Source organism: Ascidiella aspersa, chromosome 4 (genome assembly GCF_963924565.1).
Source record: "Ascidiella aspersa chromosome 4, kaAscAspe10.2, whole genome shotgun sequence".
Lineage (NCBI taxonomy): Eukaryota > Metazoa > Chordata > Ascidiacea > Phlebobranchia > Ascidiidae > Ascidiella > Ascidiella aspersa.
Genome location: NC_139450.1, coordinates 4,249,689 through 4,265,487, shown reverse-complemented (window position 1 = coordinate 4,265,487; position 15,799 = coordinate 4,249,689). Strand labels below are relative to the sequence as shown.

The window sequence follows — 15,799 nt, the reverse complement described above, 5'->3', positions numbered from 1 at the left end:
TTAAAAGGAGACCATTTCTTAAGTTGTTGGGTGGCATGGACGCGCTTAGTAATTCTTCCCAATTTCTATGTTTTTGTCAAGGAAATAATAACAGAATTACATTTTAAGGTGTGTATCTAAGCACTTACAGCTTAATATATAACTGCAATTTGCAACAATGGACTGAATCACTAGGGGGGAATTTGTGTTATGTGTTATTGCTGCATTCGCTATATATGAGCTAAAAAAATGAAAGTTCTTGTATAATTGATTTAAAGTGGATACTCAAAGAAATTTCGAGAAAAGAAAAAAGATAAAGCTTTGCACTTGTTTACGAATTATTAATTTGCAAGTCTAGGTCACTTGATGATTTGTGACATCATATCTAGAGATATAATCAAGAGTTTAATTTCTGTTGTAAGAATTACATTAAAATATTAATGTAAACAATATTTTAGCAAACTTAATTTGTAAGGGGGAATTATATTTGAATATCGACTAAAATGGTGCACAGGAGAAAAAGGTTTGTAACCACTGCACTAAGCTGTATAAAAAATTACATTTTCCTTAAAAGTGTTATACAAACAATAAATTTACCATTTAGTCTTTCCTCTTGAGTAGTTGCCTTTTGTTGTGACGCACAACTATCATCCATTTCTGATTTAAAATAACTCTAAATTAGCAATTTAACATTAGAAAATAACATGAAAAATTTTTAATCCAGAGTGCAAAAACATTCAACCTAATTTAAATATCAAGAAAACCAACATGGAAAAATTGATGCAGGAGTGAAAGGCCAAATTGGCACACAGTTTTTGGATATAGAAACACTTCTAGCAGACAGATCTGTTGTATTCGTGTTATTTCAATGCCATACCAATGCATAAATTTTGGATAAAAGGTACAGCGGTCTAAGATCTGGTTACAAATTGAATTATTACTCTGGGGTTTCCACATATTTTTATGAAATAAATTTACATATTTTTATGAAATAAATTTACAAGTAGAGACTTAAAAAAAATAATGATCACTGGCCATGTTATGAAAAAATAAAAGATAAGAGTGCAAATGCCGATGGTCAACACAATTAAAAATAGTTTTTTTTACTGTCAAAGTTATTCAAGTTAAATGGCTGCATAGGGGCATCGCTAAATGCCTATTTTAATTTGGTATCGGACAAGTACCACCAATACTACTATGATTTGGCATAGAATATTGGTTCCAATCCTTCATTATCATACATCTTATTTTATGGTACCCAATTCTTAAAAAAGTCAACCTATCATGGTTAAAAAAAATTGTAAAAACTTAAATTTTATATTTCTACTGACCATTATTTTCATCTTCTGGTATTTCTTTTTGTTTGTCAAATTCCACTACAAAAAGTAAGCAAAAGATTATGGATTTATATAAATATAAACACACCTTAAAATCAGGGCTGGGGAGCCGGAGCCGGAGCTGGAGCCCGGAGCTAAGCATTTTCTCTGGAGCCGGAGCTGGAGCTGGAGCCATTTTTATTATTTTTGTGGAGCTGGAGCCGGAGCCGGAGCCAGTTTTATTATTTTATGTGGAGCTGGAGCCGGAGCCGGAGCCATTTTTCAATTTGAGGGGATAAAGCTACGAAATTACATTTTGTTCCATCTCCAATATTAGTTAGCCAAAAGCAATTTTTGAAAACTGGCCTTGGTTTGAAATAAAGCAAGTTTACTGTAAACTGATATAAAATATAAAGGGGGGAGGGGGGATTTTGTAACTCGTATGGAGAAATTTGTGTCACAATATTAATCTCTTCTGGTTGTCTGTCATGATATATATTGCAAAGAGGTACAAAAGGGAATTATAGAGGCCATAGAGCTTATAATAGAGAGTTAAATTTCTGTTCTAAGAATTACATTTGTGGGGGTATGGCAGATTAATGAGTCTTCATTTATATAATTGCCAAGATGAATCGACCACACTCCTACAAGATTTGAGATGGCCTGTCTTCGTGAGGCCAGACAGGTCCAATTCTTTCTTTTAGTTCAGATACATGAACAGTCAATTTTGCTGTCTTCAGTCAAAGCTGAAAAAGCCTCTCTTCTGGTTCAGTCACAAAAGCACTCAAGTTTGCTGTCTGAGTAGAAGCTATAAAAACCTCATCTCTCTCTCCCTCTCTCTCTTCTTGTTTATATTGATTGAACACGCTATTTATAGACGAGAATCAGTTAAGAAAATTTCTGCGATAAAGAAAGATTTACGTCATTAATTCTTATAATACTTAACAAAATATCACGTGATAACAAGGCGTGGTCTAAACCTTTTTCTCTCGACTCTTATAGACGGAAATAATATTTTTGTCCAAATATGGCTTGAACAAAAGCGCTTCGATCTAAAAATAATGGATTGTTGACAATAAGGCGAATTTCAAAACAAAGCGCTCACATTAAACGGATATACGTAACATCACATACAGCTCTGACGCATAAAAATTGGTGTAACAAGGCATTCGTTGCAAACTCTAGCAAGAGATATCGGCAATCGAATTTAAACAAAAACTTTCATGACGCAACATTAAGGCGATAAAACAAAGAATTAATTTGATGTGCTGACGTGTTGCGACACATTAAAATATTAATGTTAACTTCAGTACAGACAATGCACAAGACAAACAGGATATAATGCTAAAAAAGGGCTCACTACAGTGAACTTACACAGGGCGTCACACAATTAATTCGTTTTAAACTCTATTGTGGTAATAAAATCCTTGCAGATATTATTATTCCATGATATCTGTATTTGAAATTATTGCTCCAAAAATCTGCAGCAGTTGATTATAATTTTTAAAAACAATAAATAAAATGGGCTTTGTTGTAAAATGGGCTTTGTTTGCACAAAAAGACCATTGTTGGTGACAATCAAATCCAACAGATTGTTATTCCAAAGGCGTTGACTTGTTCCAAAGAAAAACAGTTTGATAACCACTGTGTTAAGGCAACTTGATTTCACCAAAAGCTAGCCAACACACTAGCTAAACGAAGAAATTTCAAAGGCAAAAAAAACATATTTAGCCTCATTTTTTTAGAAAAAAAATTTTACCACAACAATAAGAATGATCTATATTTACAAAATAAAAATTAAAAAATTAAAAATTAAAAAAAATATTAATATTCAAAATTAATATTCGCAACAATTTTTAATAAAAAATAATTTACGCAACTAGAGACCAACAAAATCGCATAGCGCTTGATAATACCTTTCCAACGATGCCACACATGACTCGGTAAAAGTTGAGGCCATACGCTTTTATCGTCGATAACCGATCCTAAAATTCATAAGCGATCGCGGTAATTTTTAAACGCCCGTCACTTGCCCAATTTAAAGTGCAAGTGAACGAAATTTTATCAAGACATTTCTACAAACCTTATAATGCCATAGAAAGAAAAAATAGTAAAAAATTTTAATGTTGAAAATATTTCAAATTTAGCATTTGTTATGCGTAATATCGAGTTTTTTCATCCCACCAACATCCGACCAAAAAAGACCCAAAAATCAATTTACGCAACTAGAGACCAACAAAATCGCATAGCGCTTGATAATACCTTTCCAACGATGCCACACATGACTCGGTAAAAGTTGAGGCCATACGCTTTTATCGTCGATAACCGATCCTAAAATTCATAAGCGATCGCGGTAATTTTTAAACGCCCGTCACTTGCCCAATTTAAAGTGCAAGTGAACGAAATTTTATCAAGACATTTCTACAAACCTTATAATGCCATAGAAAGAAAAAATAGTAAAAAATTTCAATGTTGAAAATATTTCAAATTTAGCATTTGTTATGCGTAATATCGAGTTTTTTCATCCCACCAACATCCGACCAAAAAAGACCCAAAAATCAATTTACGCAACTAGAGACCAACAAAATCGCATAGCGCTTGATAATACCTTTCCAACGATGCCACACATGACTCGGTAAAAGTTGAGGCCATACGCTTTTATCGTCGATAACCGATCCTAAAATTCATAAGCGATCGCGGTAATTTTTAAACGCCCGTCACTTGCCCAATTTAAAGTGCAAGTGAACGAAATTTTATCAAGACATTTCTACAAACCTTATAATGCCATAGAAAGAAAAAATAGTAAAAAATTTTAATGTTGAAAATATTTCAAATTTAGCATTTGTTATGCGTAATATCGAGTTTTTTCATCCCACCAACATCCGACCAAAAAAGACCCAAAAATCAATTTACGCAACTAGAGACCAACAAAATCGCATAGCGCTTGATAATACCTTTCCAACGATGCCACACATGACTCGGTAAAAGTTGAGGCCATACGCTTTTATCGTCGATAACCGATCCTAAAATTCATAAGCGATCGCGGTAATTTTTAAACGCCCGTCACTTGCCCAATTTAAAGTGCAAGTGAACGAAATTTTATCAAGACATTTCTACAAACCTTATAATGCCATAGAAAGAAAAAATAGTAAAAAATTTTAATGTTGAAAATATTTCAAATTTAGCATTTGTTATGCGTAATATCGAGTTTTTTCATCCCACCAACATCCGACCAAAAAAGACCCAAAAATCAATTTACGCAACTAGAGACCAACAAAATCGCATAGCGCTTGATAATACCTTTCCAACGATGCCACACATGACTCGGTAAAAGTTGAGGCCATACGCTTTTATCGTCGATAACCGATCCTAAAATTCATAAGCGATCGCGGTAATTTTTAAACGCCCGTCACTTGCCCAATTTAAAGTGCAAGTGAACGAAATTTTATCAAGACATTTCTACAAACCTTATAATGCCATAGAAAGAAAAAATAGTAAAAAATTTTAATGTTGAAAATATTTCAAATTTAGCATTTGTTATGCGTAATATCGAGTTTTTTCATCCCACCAACATCCGACCAAAAAAGACCCAAAAATCAATTTACGCAACTAGAGACCAACAAAATCGCATAGCGCTTGATAATACCTTTCCAACGATGCCACACATGACTCGGTAAAAGTTGAGGCCATACGCTTTTATCGTCGATAACCGATCCTAAAATTCATAAGCGATCGCGGTAATTTTTAAACGCCCGTCACTTGCCCAATTTAAAGTGCAAGTGAACGAAATTTTATCAAGACATTTCTACAAACCTTATAATGCCATAGAAAGAAAAAATAGCGATATTTTAGTGTCAGGAGTCCAAAACTCGCAACTAATGCTGTTAGACAAAGCTGGTTCATTTTCGTCAAACGACGACAATTGATCAACTGGACTCTCACACAACAATGGTTCACTACAAAACTCATCTTCACTAATTTCAACAACCGAAGCACCACTGCTACTACCGCAACTGTCTTCACAAAACACATCGCCACTAGTTTTATCACATTCAACTGACAAATCACGAATTCCACTAAACTCGTTAGCATGTTGCGCAAAAAAATTCTGTAGACCACGAACTTCATCCCTAATCTCCTTCTTCGACATTTTTCGTTTTTTCAATTTGCCAACTAAAATTTTCCAGCTAGCACCGCACGAACGATCAAAATTAAAAGATTCAATTGCGCTCTTTATCAATTTTATTTTATCATTCTGCTTAACGTCAAGACTCTTACTTTTCACCACGTTTTTTACAATATCCATACGAGACACATCCTCAACATTCAACAAAGCACCATTGCTACTACCGCAACTGTCTGCACAAAACACAGCGCCACTATTTTTATCACACTGAACTGACAAACTCTCATTACCTTGATTTTCACTAAACTCGTCAGCATGCTGCGCAAAAAAATTTTGTAGACTACGAACTTCGCACCTAATCTCTTTTTTCGCCATTTTTCGTTTTTTTAATTTGCCTACCAAAGTTATCCAACTAGCACTGCACGAACGGTCAAAATCAAACGTATCAATTGCGCTTTTTATTAATTTAATTTTATCATCCGACTTTTCTACCATACGTGCCCCACCATAAATTCGTTGCTTTGGCTGCAAAAAAATAAATACGTTGATAAAACCAAGGTCACAATGTGGATGTTATTTTCAACAACACTTACCACAGGATTGGATACTACTTTCTTTGGCCCGCTGGTTGAAGAAGCAGATGTCCGTGCTCCTACGGTCTTCTACAAGAAAATATAGTTAGATGATCGACCACAAATTGTTTTGACCACTAAACGTTTCGCAAAAATATACACTTACCGCTGGGGTTAATACCTCTTTCGCTTGCCCGCTGGTTGAAGGAGTAGATGCCCGTGCTCCAACGATCGTCTGTAAATAAACTGCGTTAGAGCATCAAATCTAGCGAGTATTGAAAGAGTTTTGCAACAATACTTACCGCAGGCTTGGGATCCACCTTTTTGAGCCCGCTGCTCGATGGAAACGAAGGAAGTTTTCCAACGGTCGTCTGTAAATAAACTGCGTTAGAGCATCAAATCTAGCGAGTATTGAAAGAGTTTTGCAACAATACTTACCGCAGGCTTGGGATCCACCTTTTTGAGCCCGCTGCTCGATGGAAACGAAGGAAGTTTTCCAACGGTCGTCTGTAAATAAACTGCGTTAGAGCATCAAATCTAGCGAGTGTTGAAAGAGTTTTGCAACAATACTTACCGCAGGCTTGGGATCCACCTTTTTGAGCCCGCTGCTCGATGGAAACGAAGGAAGTTTTCCAACGGTCGTCTGTAAATAAACTGCGTTAGAGCATCAAATCTAGCGAGTATTGAAAGAGTTTTGCAACAATACTTACCGCAGGCTTGGGATCCAACTTTTTGAGCCCGCTGCTCGATGGAAACGAAGGAAGTTTTCCAACGGTCGTCTGTAAATAAACTGCGTTAGAGCATCAAATCTAGCGAGTGTTGAAAGAGTTTTGCAACAATACTTACCGCAGGCTTGGGATCCACCTTTTTGAGCCCGCTGCTCGATGGAAACGAAGGAAGTTTTCCAACGGTCGTCTGTAAATAAACTGCGTTAGAGCATCAAATCTAGCGAGTATTGAAAGAGTTTTGCAACAATACTTACCGCAGGCTTGGGATCCACCTTTTTGAGCCCGCTGCTCGATGGAAACGAAGGAAGTTTTCCAACGGACGTCTGTAAATAAACTGCGTTAGAGCATCAAATCTAGCGAGTATTGAAAGAGTTTTGCAACAATACTTACTGCAGGCTTGGGATCCACCTTTTTGAGCCCGCTGCTCAATGGAAACGAAGGAAGTTTTCCAACAGTCGTCTTTAAATAAACTGCGTTAGAGCATCAAATCTAGCAAGTATTGAAAGAGTTTTGCAACAATACTTACCACAGGCTTGGGGTCCACCTTTTTAATCCTGCTGCTCGATCGAGTGAACTTTCGTGATCCTACGATAGTCCACTCATCTTCATCACTCTACAAGTAAATTTTGTTTAAAAGTCCAACTCAAACAAGTATTGAAAAAACCTTTACAGCATCACTTACCGCAGGCTTAGGGACGACCTTTTTGAGCCAACTGCTCGATGGAGCCGACACCCGTGCTCCAACGGTCGTCTACAAAAAAATTCCGTTTGAAGGTCCAACTTAACTAAGTATTGATAAATGATAAAGATTTTACAAAATCGCTTACTGCAGGCTGGAGGTCCTTCTTGGCCCCGACGATCGATGCCACTGGCTTTCTCGTTGCCATGATTTTCCACTCCCCGCTCTTCCCCTTTAAGAAATATAATTTTGAATAGCATAAAGTTGAATTAATTTGTTATCTTAAGACCTACCTCATTTGCGGAAAAACCAAATTCCAGCATCGACGAAACAGGGGTGCTTCCTCTAAATGCCTTCGGAAAGATCTGCAAATACGAAAATTATCATCAAATATTTGCAAAAAAGATAGGTAAAATATATTTGCTTCACTTACCACAGGCGAAACAGCACTTTGTGTGGTGCGCACGACATCTACCTCCATGGTCGTCTTGTGACACACCTGAAATAGGGATATTTAAGTTTATAATGTACTATAATCGCTTTCACACACAAAACGTAAAAAATAAAATTGTGTTAAAAACCACATATACAAGCAAATACTCTCACCTCCGTTGTGGGAAGAGCTGGGAAGTTGCTGAGGGTCCGCATCAGGGGAATCGGGGCCTCCGTTGTGGGAAGAGTCGGAAAGTTGCTGAGGGCCCGCATCAGGGGGATCGGGACAGCTCTCTTCTCCTCCTCGGCCAAGATCCTGGTGACTCTCTCTTCAATCTGTAAAAAATAAACACGGAGAGCACTCAAGGAAATATGGAGTTTGTCGGACCACTTCCCATTTGCGAAGGGGACGTCCAGGCCGAGGAACTCCGCCCCTTCTTCCTCGACGCCGATCCTCATCGCGCTGTTCAGCTGCTGCACCATGCAGCCCTGGGGCGTCAACTGGGGCAGCACTCCGGTGTGGAAGATCTAAGTGCAACAAATTACAATGATTAGTTGTATATGAAAAACTGTCTACACACTAAAACTACACATTAAGAAACGTGTAACAACCTTCGCTCCTGGATACAACACTTTAGTGAGGCGGATCAGCGCTCTCGTATCCTCCAAGATCTCAGAAATAAGTCTAAAAGGAAATATAGTAAAAAGAAATAAGTCTATAGGGTAAACTTATAAAACATTATCAAACAATACCTCGAAGGATAGGCTGATGCTTCCTCCGGGCTGCTGTTGACCACGTCGTTAGTGCCAAGGCCAATAACGACGGCAGCAACTCCATCCAGTATTCGGCTGTTTGACAGCTCGGTAATACCATGCCTGGTGGTACCCCCGGGAATACTGAGGCCACAAACGTCGAACGCAAAGTTGGACGATGGCCTTACGAGGCAGGGCTCAACCAAGTTCCGAGCATTGCTGTCGGAAACATAGAGGAGCCGTTTGCGGGAGCTCGGTAAAGGAACCTTCCAGCTCACTTGCTTCCCGCAAATTCCTCTGCCATAGGACTTCACTGGAGGCCGAATACCTTTAACTAAGGCTCTAACCTGTGATAAATAACAGGATGTAAGCTACTTTTAAAATGTAAATTACTTTAAGAAAATAATAATACAAATTTCATTTTACTCTTACCTTGCTCCAGCGGAAAGTACTTTCGTCGGTTTGAATATACATTCTTGATTAGTAAGAGTAATGATCTTTGAATATTTTGACAGTATATTTGCACTGTAGAGAATGTCGTAAAGACTAGAATTAGAAACGTACTTACACACGCGTTATATGGAAGGCGTCTCGTTGATTGCTTGAGCCATTGATTACAGGCGCTTGAGCCCGAGCGGGCCGATCAGTCGCTGATACCGACCATGCTAACAAACAAATTAAAAACTGGTAAACAACTTCGGAGTAAACAACTTTGGGTAAACAACTTTGGGTAAACAACTAGGCTGAACCAAGTTAAAACTCTAAAATACCAGAAATATTAAACATATTTTTGGATCTGGTCTTAAAAATAGGAATACGACATCTTGACCCAAAATCTTACCTAAGGTAAAACATATTTTGAACTGGCAATTCACATTTTAGACTTAATATACATTTAAACCCAGGAAATTCATTCTAATCTAACTTTTAAATATTTTTTATGATTTTAAATTTTATTTCATCATTCTAGTATGTACTATTTCTAATTTCAAACAATTACAAAAATCATGCTTAAATTACAATGTGCAACTGACTTTTTTAGTTTAAGTAAACTGTCTTCTGTATTGAGTAAGAAGCTCCTATTAAAGAAAATTGCGATATGGCGCATACTCAACCTGGAAAACTAAGGATTAAAATAACGGTATACATCAAAATACTATTTCACGCTAGTACAACCCCTGAATATATCGATTTCGTTTTACAAGCAAATGTTCACAACTTTTTCGCTATTTGAATTATCAACAGCAAAACCTAGTTTTTAAAGAGAACATTCCTAGAATCTTTTCTCGCTTTACATGTTTGGTTCTAGAAATTGGTGCGAAAAGATAACAGCCCTTTACCCCGGGAACAATAGCCGGCGCAAAGACTTTTAAAAGCGTAAAGAATGACAATGAATGCGAGGACGTTGTTAGAACAAAGGCATTTTTTCTTAAAACTATATGAGATTATTGAAATCATTTCGAACAATAGGCAAGTGACGGGCGTTTAAAAATTACCGCGATAGCTTATGAATTTTAGGATCGGTTATCGACGATAAAAGCGTATGGCCTCAACTTTTACCGAGTCATGTGTGGCATCGTTGGAAAGGTATTATCAAGCGCTATGCGATTTTGTTGGTCTCTAGTTGCGTAAATTGATTTTTGGGTCTTTTTTGGTCGGATGTTGGTGGGATGAAAAAACTCGATATTACGCATAACAAATGCTAAATTTGAAATATTTTCAACATTGAAATTTTTTACTATTTTTTCTTTCTATGGCATTATAAGGTTTGTAGAAATGTCTTGATAAAATTTCGTTCACTTGCACTTTAAATTGGGCAAGTGACGGGCGTTTAAAAATTACCGCGATCGCTTATGAATTTTAGGATCGGTTATCGACGATAAAAGCGTATGGCCTCAACTTTTACCGAGTCACGTGTGGCATCGTTGGAAAGGTATTATCAAGCGCTATGCGATTTTGTTGGTCTCTAGTTGCGTAAATTGATTTTTGGGTCTTTTTTGGTCGGATGTTGGTGGGATGAAAAACTCGATATTACGCATAACAAATGCTAAATTTGAAATATTTTCAACATTGAAATTTTTTACTATTTTTTCTTTCTATGGCATTATAAGGTTTGTAGAAATGTCTTGATAAAATTTCGTTCACTTGCACTTTAAATTGGGCAAGTGACGGGCGTTTAAAAATTACCGCGATCGCTTATGAATTTTAGGATCGGTTATCGACGATAAAAGCGTATGGCCTCAACTTTTACCGAGTCATGTGTGGCATCGTTGGAAAGGTATTATCAAGCGCTATGCGATTTTGTTGGTCTCTAGTTGCGTAAATTGATTTTTGGGTCTTTTTTGGTCGGATGTTGGTGGGATGAAAAAACTCGATATTACGCATAACAAATGCTAAATTTGAAATATTTTCAACATTAAAATTTTTTACTATTTTTTCTTTCTATGGCATTATAAGGTTTGTAGAAATGTCTTGATAAAATTTCGTTCACTTGCACTTTAAATTGGGCAAGTGACGGGCGTTTAAAAATTACCGCGATCGCTTATGAATTTTAGGATCGGTTATCGACGATAAAAGCGTATGGCCTCAACTTTTACCGAGTCATGTGTGGCATCGTTGGAAAGGTATTATCAAGCGCTATGCGATTTTGTTGGTCTCTAGTTGCGTAAATTATTTTTTATTAAAAATTGTTGCGAATATTAATTTTGAATATTAATATTTTTTTTAATTTTTAATTTTTTAATTTTTATTTTGTAAATATAGATCATTCTTATTGTTGTGGTAAAATTTTTTTTCTAAAAAAATGAGGCTAAATATGTTTTTTTTGCCTTTGAAATTTCTTCGTTTAGCTAGTGTGTTGGCTAGCTTTTGGTCTTGATTTCTGTATCTGTTTTATCCTAGTGTAGCTAATTTTACGTTTTATTTTTCAGAAATCTAGACATAGTAGCGTATATGTAAAATGGCTAAAAGAAAGAAGTCTGCAGTCTTTAAATATTTTTTAAAATGTGATATGTCAGGATGTTTCATTTGTCAAGTCAAGGTGAGTGAAACCATTTGCAGTGCCAAATTAGTAGGAAAAACTTTCAACTTGAAAAGACATCTAGAAAGAAATCATCCAGAGGTTTACCAGAAAATGGATGGCCAAGACTCTGAAAATAGCTGTGCAGGGTCTGGAAATCAATCCTTAAAAGATAAAGGAATGTCAAGAGAAACGATTCATAATTTTTTTTCAAATGAAAAAGTTACTGTATCAATGACGAAGAATAAGTTTAAACAACATATTATTGAAATGGTGGTAGAAAATAGTATTCCACTAACTTTCTTTTCTTCAAGAGGTTTTAAAGGATTAAATGGAGAACTGGCAGGTAAACTTGGAGTGTCTTTGGAAAGGCATGAAATTAGAAAGATGGTTATAAGGGCAGCAGCAGATCCAAAAAAGGTATTAAAAGAAGAACTAAGAGACAAATTTGTCTTTCTTAAGATGGATGGCTGCACAAGGCACAGAGTTAACTATCTTGCAATAAATGTGCAGTTTGTTAATTCCAACAACAGGCTAGATATTCAAACGCTGGCAGTTCGCGATACTCGAGCACAACACAACAGTGATTTTCTTCAGTACACACTTGAAACTGTTCTCAAAGAATTTAATTTGACAAAACAACAAATTTTAGCCATTGTTACTGATAACGCTTCAAACATGGCAAGTTCAATCGAAAAATACAATGAATCAAATATTTTAACAGAAGCTGAGATTGAAGAAGACAGCTTTGAGTTGGATGTTTTAACTGAAGTTGAGATGGGTGAAACCAGTAGCATAAGGGGAGTTTTAGCAGAAAGTGAAGCCGATGAAAATAATAGTGATTTAGATGAAGTATTGAATAGTGTTTTGTGTCTGCCAGGAATGTCAGATTATTCAAAAACAGCTCATATGCGTTGTGCAGTTCACACACTGCAGTTAGCTGTGAGAGATGGCCTTAAGGACAAATATATGGATAGATTTATTAGTAAAGTTCGTCAAATTGCTATAACAGCCAGGACACCCAAGATAGATGCAATTCTAAAACGGAAATTGAAAAAAGGTGCAATTATCGACCAAGCAACAAGGTGGGGCAGTACCTATCTCATGATTCAACGTTTATTAGAATTAAAGAACAGTTTACTGGATCTGGCACACCCTAATATCACTTTAACAGAAAATCAATGGAATGAAATCAAACAGCTGGAAGAATTGCTACGACACCCTTTCCTTGCAACAAAACGAATGCAATCTGCACATTTAACACCAGGCTCTTTCTACAAAGAGTGGAAGACACTCATTTTTAAGCTTTCCCAAATTGGTGGAAAGTTAGCTGATGCAATCAGGACCTCAATGCAACACCGGGAGACAAAACTTATGAACAATGATGTGCTTTTGTCGGCGATATATGTTGATCCTATGTACAGAATAACCTTAAACAGGGAACAAGCACTAAGAGGCAAACGTGCATTAGTTGATATAGCCTTTCGTATGCATCAATTCTCAAGAACAAACGAAACATGTGAAAATGCCACATCTTCATTGAGTGAACATGAAACATCCTCAACAGTTTCTCTATCTGACGATTCGTTTGATTTTGAAAAGCATCTGGATAAACAGGCTAAAAGGCAGCGCCTTGCAAATGAAAGAGAAGAACCAAATCCAGAAGCTGCATTTAAAGCATGCTTTGAAAAGTCATTAATTGAATTGGAAAAGATTGACCGGTCCTCTAAACTTAGTGTTCTTCAAGCAATAGAGCACTATCCAGAAAATGTTAAGAAGGTTGCCTACACTGTAACTGCTCTTCCTCCTACTCAAGTTAGTGTGGAACGGTTGTTTTCAGCTCTGCGTATTATTCGGTCTGACCTTAGAGCTTCAATGAGGGAGGATTTGCTGGAAGCCATTTTGTTTCTGAGATCAAATTTAGTGCGATAAACCTTGTTTTAACTGAAACAATTATTAGCGGTATGTTTAACAGTACGAGCACTATAAAGCCTACATTTTATTCGTTTTTAAACTTTCATTGCTCTTGTTTAATTTTTTTATTACATTTTCGTTAGTGTTGGAATTAGTGATTCATGATTTTTTGATATTGAGTAACAAAGAGTTCATTCAAGAGTAGGATTTTTTCCTAATTTAATGTAAACTGCTTCTTTTTTTAACAGAATTTGAAATTGATACAAAGCAAACTACTAAACTGATGTATTTTATTGTGTAAAATCCTACAAAACATATTTAATATAGCCAGGACGAAAGCAGCTTTCAAAATTGTATGCCTATAGATCTGAATCCATTGGATAAGTGACTGGTGGCTCCGGAGCTGGAGCCGGAGTCATTGGGTGTGTGTTTGATGGCTCCGGAGCTGGAGCCGGAGCTAAAGGATATGAGTTTGACGACTCCGGAGCTGGAGCTATTGGACAAGTGCCTGATGGCTCCGGAGCTGGAGCCGGAGCCAATGCTATTTTATGGTGGCTCCCCAGCCCTGCTTAAAATTCTATAACACAATGTACATATTTTGAGTTTATCAAAACATTTTCAAAGTGTTTATCAAAACATTTTCAACCAAATTTGTTATTGATAAAAGATTTTATTCATGTTACAACACAGGCAAAAACATAAAGCAAAACTATTAATACCTTCTAGAAAACTAATTGGACTTTGTACTCTTAAACGCCTACTTGGGACTTCATCATCACTTTCTAAATTTGACGTCTCTACAGCCTTAGTGCACAATTTTTGAGCTTTTTCAAAGCTATCTGTGGAAAAAAGTAATATTATTGAAATCTGAGGTTACACAGCAATATGATAATGCTTGTACACCCTTTTCAAATAAATGGACTAGTTTCAAAAATTACAGAAAGGGTCTAAAATGCACACTTGAGAATCTATAGTTACCCACAGTTTTATAAACCACTAATCACAATGAAAAATATAATGGTAAAGACTCAAAACAAAATTATGCAAAAATTATTATTTGACAACATGTATAAAAACAGATATTTAAAATAAACAAATGCTGAAATAATAACTTTCACACCACGGTCAGGCATCAATAATACATCAAACATACAAACTAATAATTTACCTGCAAACTTAAAAATTCGAACATTGAACAACTTCCAATTAGGGTCTGGTGTTTCCAATCGTTTTGCTTTTTGCCTAGGAGAGCTGTTTGGCCAGTAGGATTTAAACTAAAATGTTTGCATAATTTAAAATGCGCTAATATTAGCTAAAATAGATATTTAGGTGTAAAACTGTACTAAAAAGTATATAAATTATTCTACACAAATCTTATGGTGTCAAAATCATGCAACATCTCCGTCAACTCCCAAAAAATTTACCTACATTTCACCTTTGAATGTGTATGTGATTTAACAGTTATCTAAGTAAAACTTAAAACAGAAAAAAACCTGCTCATTTCTTTGCACAATCCAAGTTGATGGCACAATGTCTACGCTTCCTTCTTCAATAAACTCTACAACCGAAAAGGGCAGCTCCATTTTCAAGTTAATTTTACCTGGTATTGATTAAAGGTTGCACATTAGTGTGAGTAAGATTAATTCAAGGTTTAATTATAATGTTATTGATTTATAGGTATACTAAAACACAAGCACTGATATTTAAGGAACGTACAGTTTTGTTATTAGGGCTTGAATGATTACACAAGTGATCCTCACAACTTACAGCAGACTAACATTAACAACATAACATAACAATAAAAATACAATTATAAATTTTAATATTATACGCAAGAAGTTAATTACTATAATATTGGCAGTTAACCTGTAGTGTATATTTAGGCATAGTATGCTTGAATATCTAATTGTAAAACATTATTTTATAAAGTTATTGAAAGTTTCATGACACATTGTGTAAATGGGTACACTATGCTCAGATCTGTAATGTAGCTTGATAATAAATTGCATAGCCAAAAAGGTAAAGTTGATCGCGATCTTATTGATTATTAAGACGTTTCGATACAAGCTTGTATCATCTTCAGTTAATGTGACAGAGAAGCAATTGACAAGGGTCAAAGAACACAGAGCCAATGAGAAATCAGAGGTCTACAGCCATCTTCTGCAACATTCCGATCATAAGGTTGATTTTTGCAAACCCAAAGTTCTCTGATGATGTCGATCTACTCAACCTTTTTGGCTTTGCAATTTATTATCATGCTACATTGTGTAAAGTTTGAGAA

General features: G+C 36.0%; 2 protein-coding genes across 2 annotated transcripts; one reads left to right on the top strand and one right to left on the bottom strand.

Annotated features, from left to right (window-relative positions):
- Positions 1 to 338: 338 nt before the first annotated feature.
- On the bottom strand, positions 339 to 15,554 carry LOC146146733 (uncharacterized). The gene is made up of 5 exons (XM_083387008.1): positions 15,012 to 15,554; positions 14,687 to 14,792; positions 14,238 to 14,357; positions 577 to 636; positions 339 to 364 (listed from the first exon to the last, which is right to left on the bottom strand). The coding sequence occupies exons 1-5, from the start codon at positions 15,099 to 15,101 to the stop codon at positions 339 to 341; spliced, it is 402 nt and encodes a 133-aa protein (XP_083243134.1). The 5' UTR covers positions 15,102 to 15,554.
- LOC146146734 (uncharacterized) lies at positions 12,694 to 13,618 on the top strand. Its single transcript, XM_083387518.1, has one exon. It carries the CDS (start codon positions 12,709 to 12,711, stop codon positions 13,534 to 13,536), a length of 828 nt encoding a protein of 275 aa, XP_083243644.1. The 5' UTR covers positions 12,694 to 12,708; the 3' UTR covers positions 13,537 to 13,618.
- Positions 15,555 to 15,799: the final 245 nt, after the last annotated feature.

What these genes read in the sequence shown, in the direction of transcription:
- LOC146146734 (XM_083387518.1), top strand. Translation starts at nt 12,709, where the DNA reads ATGATTCAACGTTTATTAGAATTAAAGAACAGTTTACTGGATCTGGCA.
- LOC146146733 (XM_083387008.1), bottom strand. Translation starts at nt 15,101, where the DNA reads ATGGAGCTGCCCTTTTCGGTTGTAGAGTTTATTGAAGAAGGAAGCGTA. An exon ending in TCCAATTAGTTTTCTAGAAG is followed by an intron (nt 637 to 14,237) that starts GTATTAATAGTT and finishes ATTTTAAATCAG; the next exon opens with AAATGGATGATAGTTGTGCG. An exon ending in TCAAGAGGAAAGACTAAATG is followed by an intron (nt 365 to 576) that starts GTAAATTTATTG and finishes TTATATCTCTAG; the next exon opens with ATATGATGTCACAAATCATC.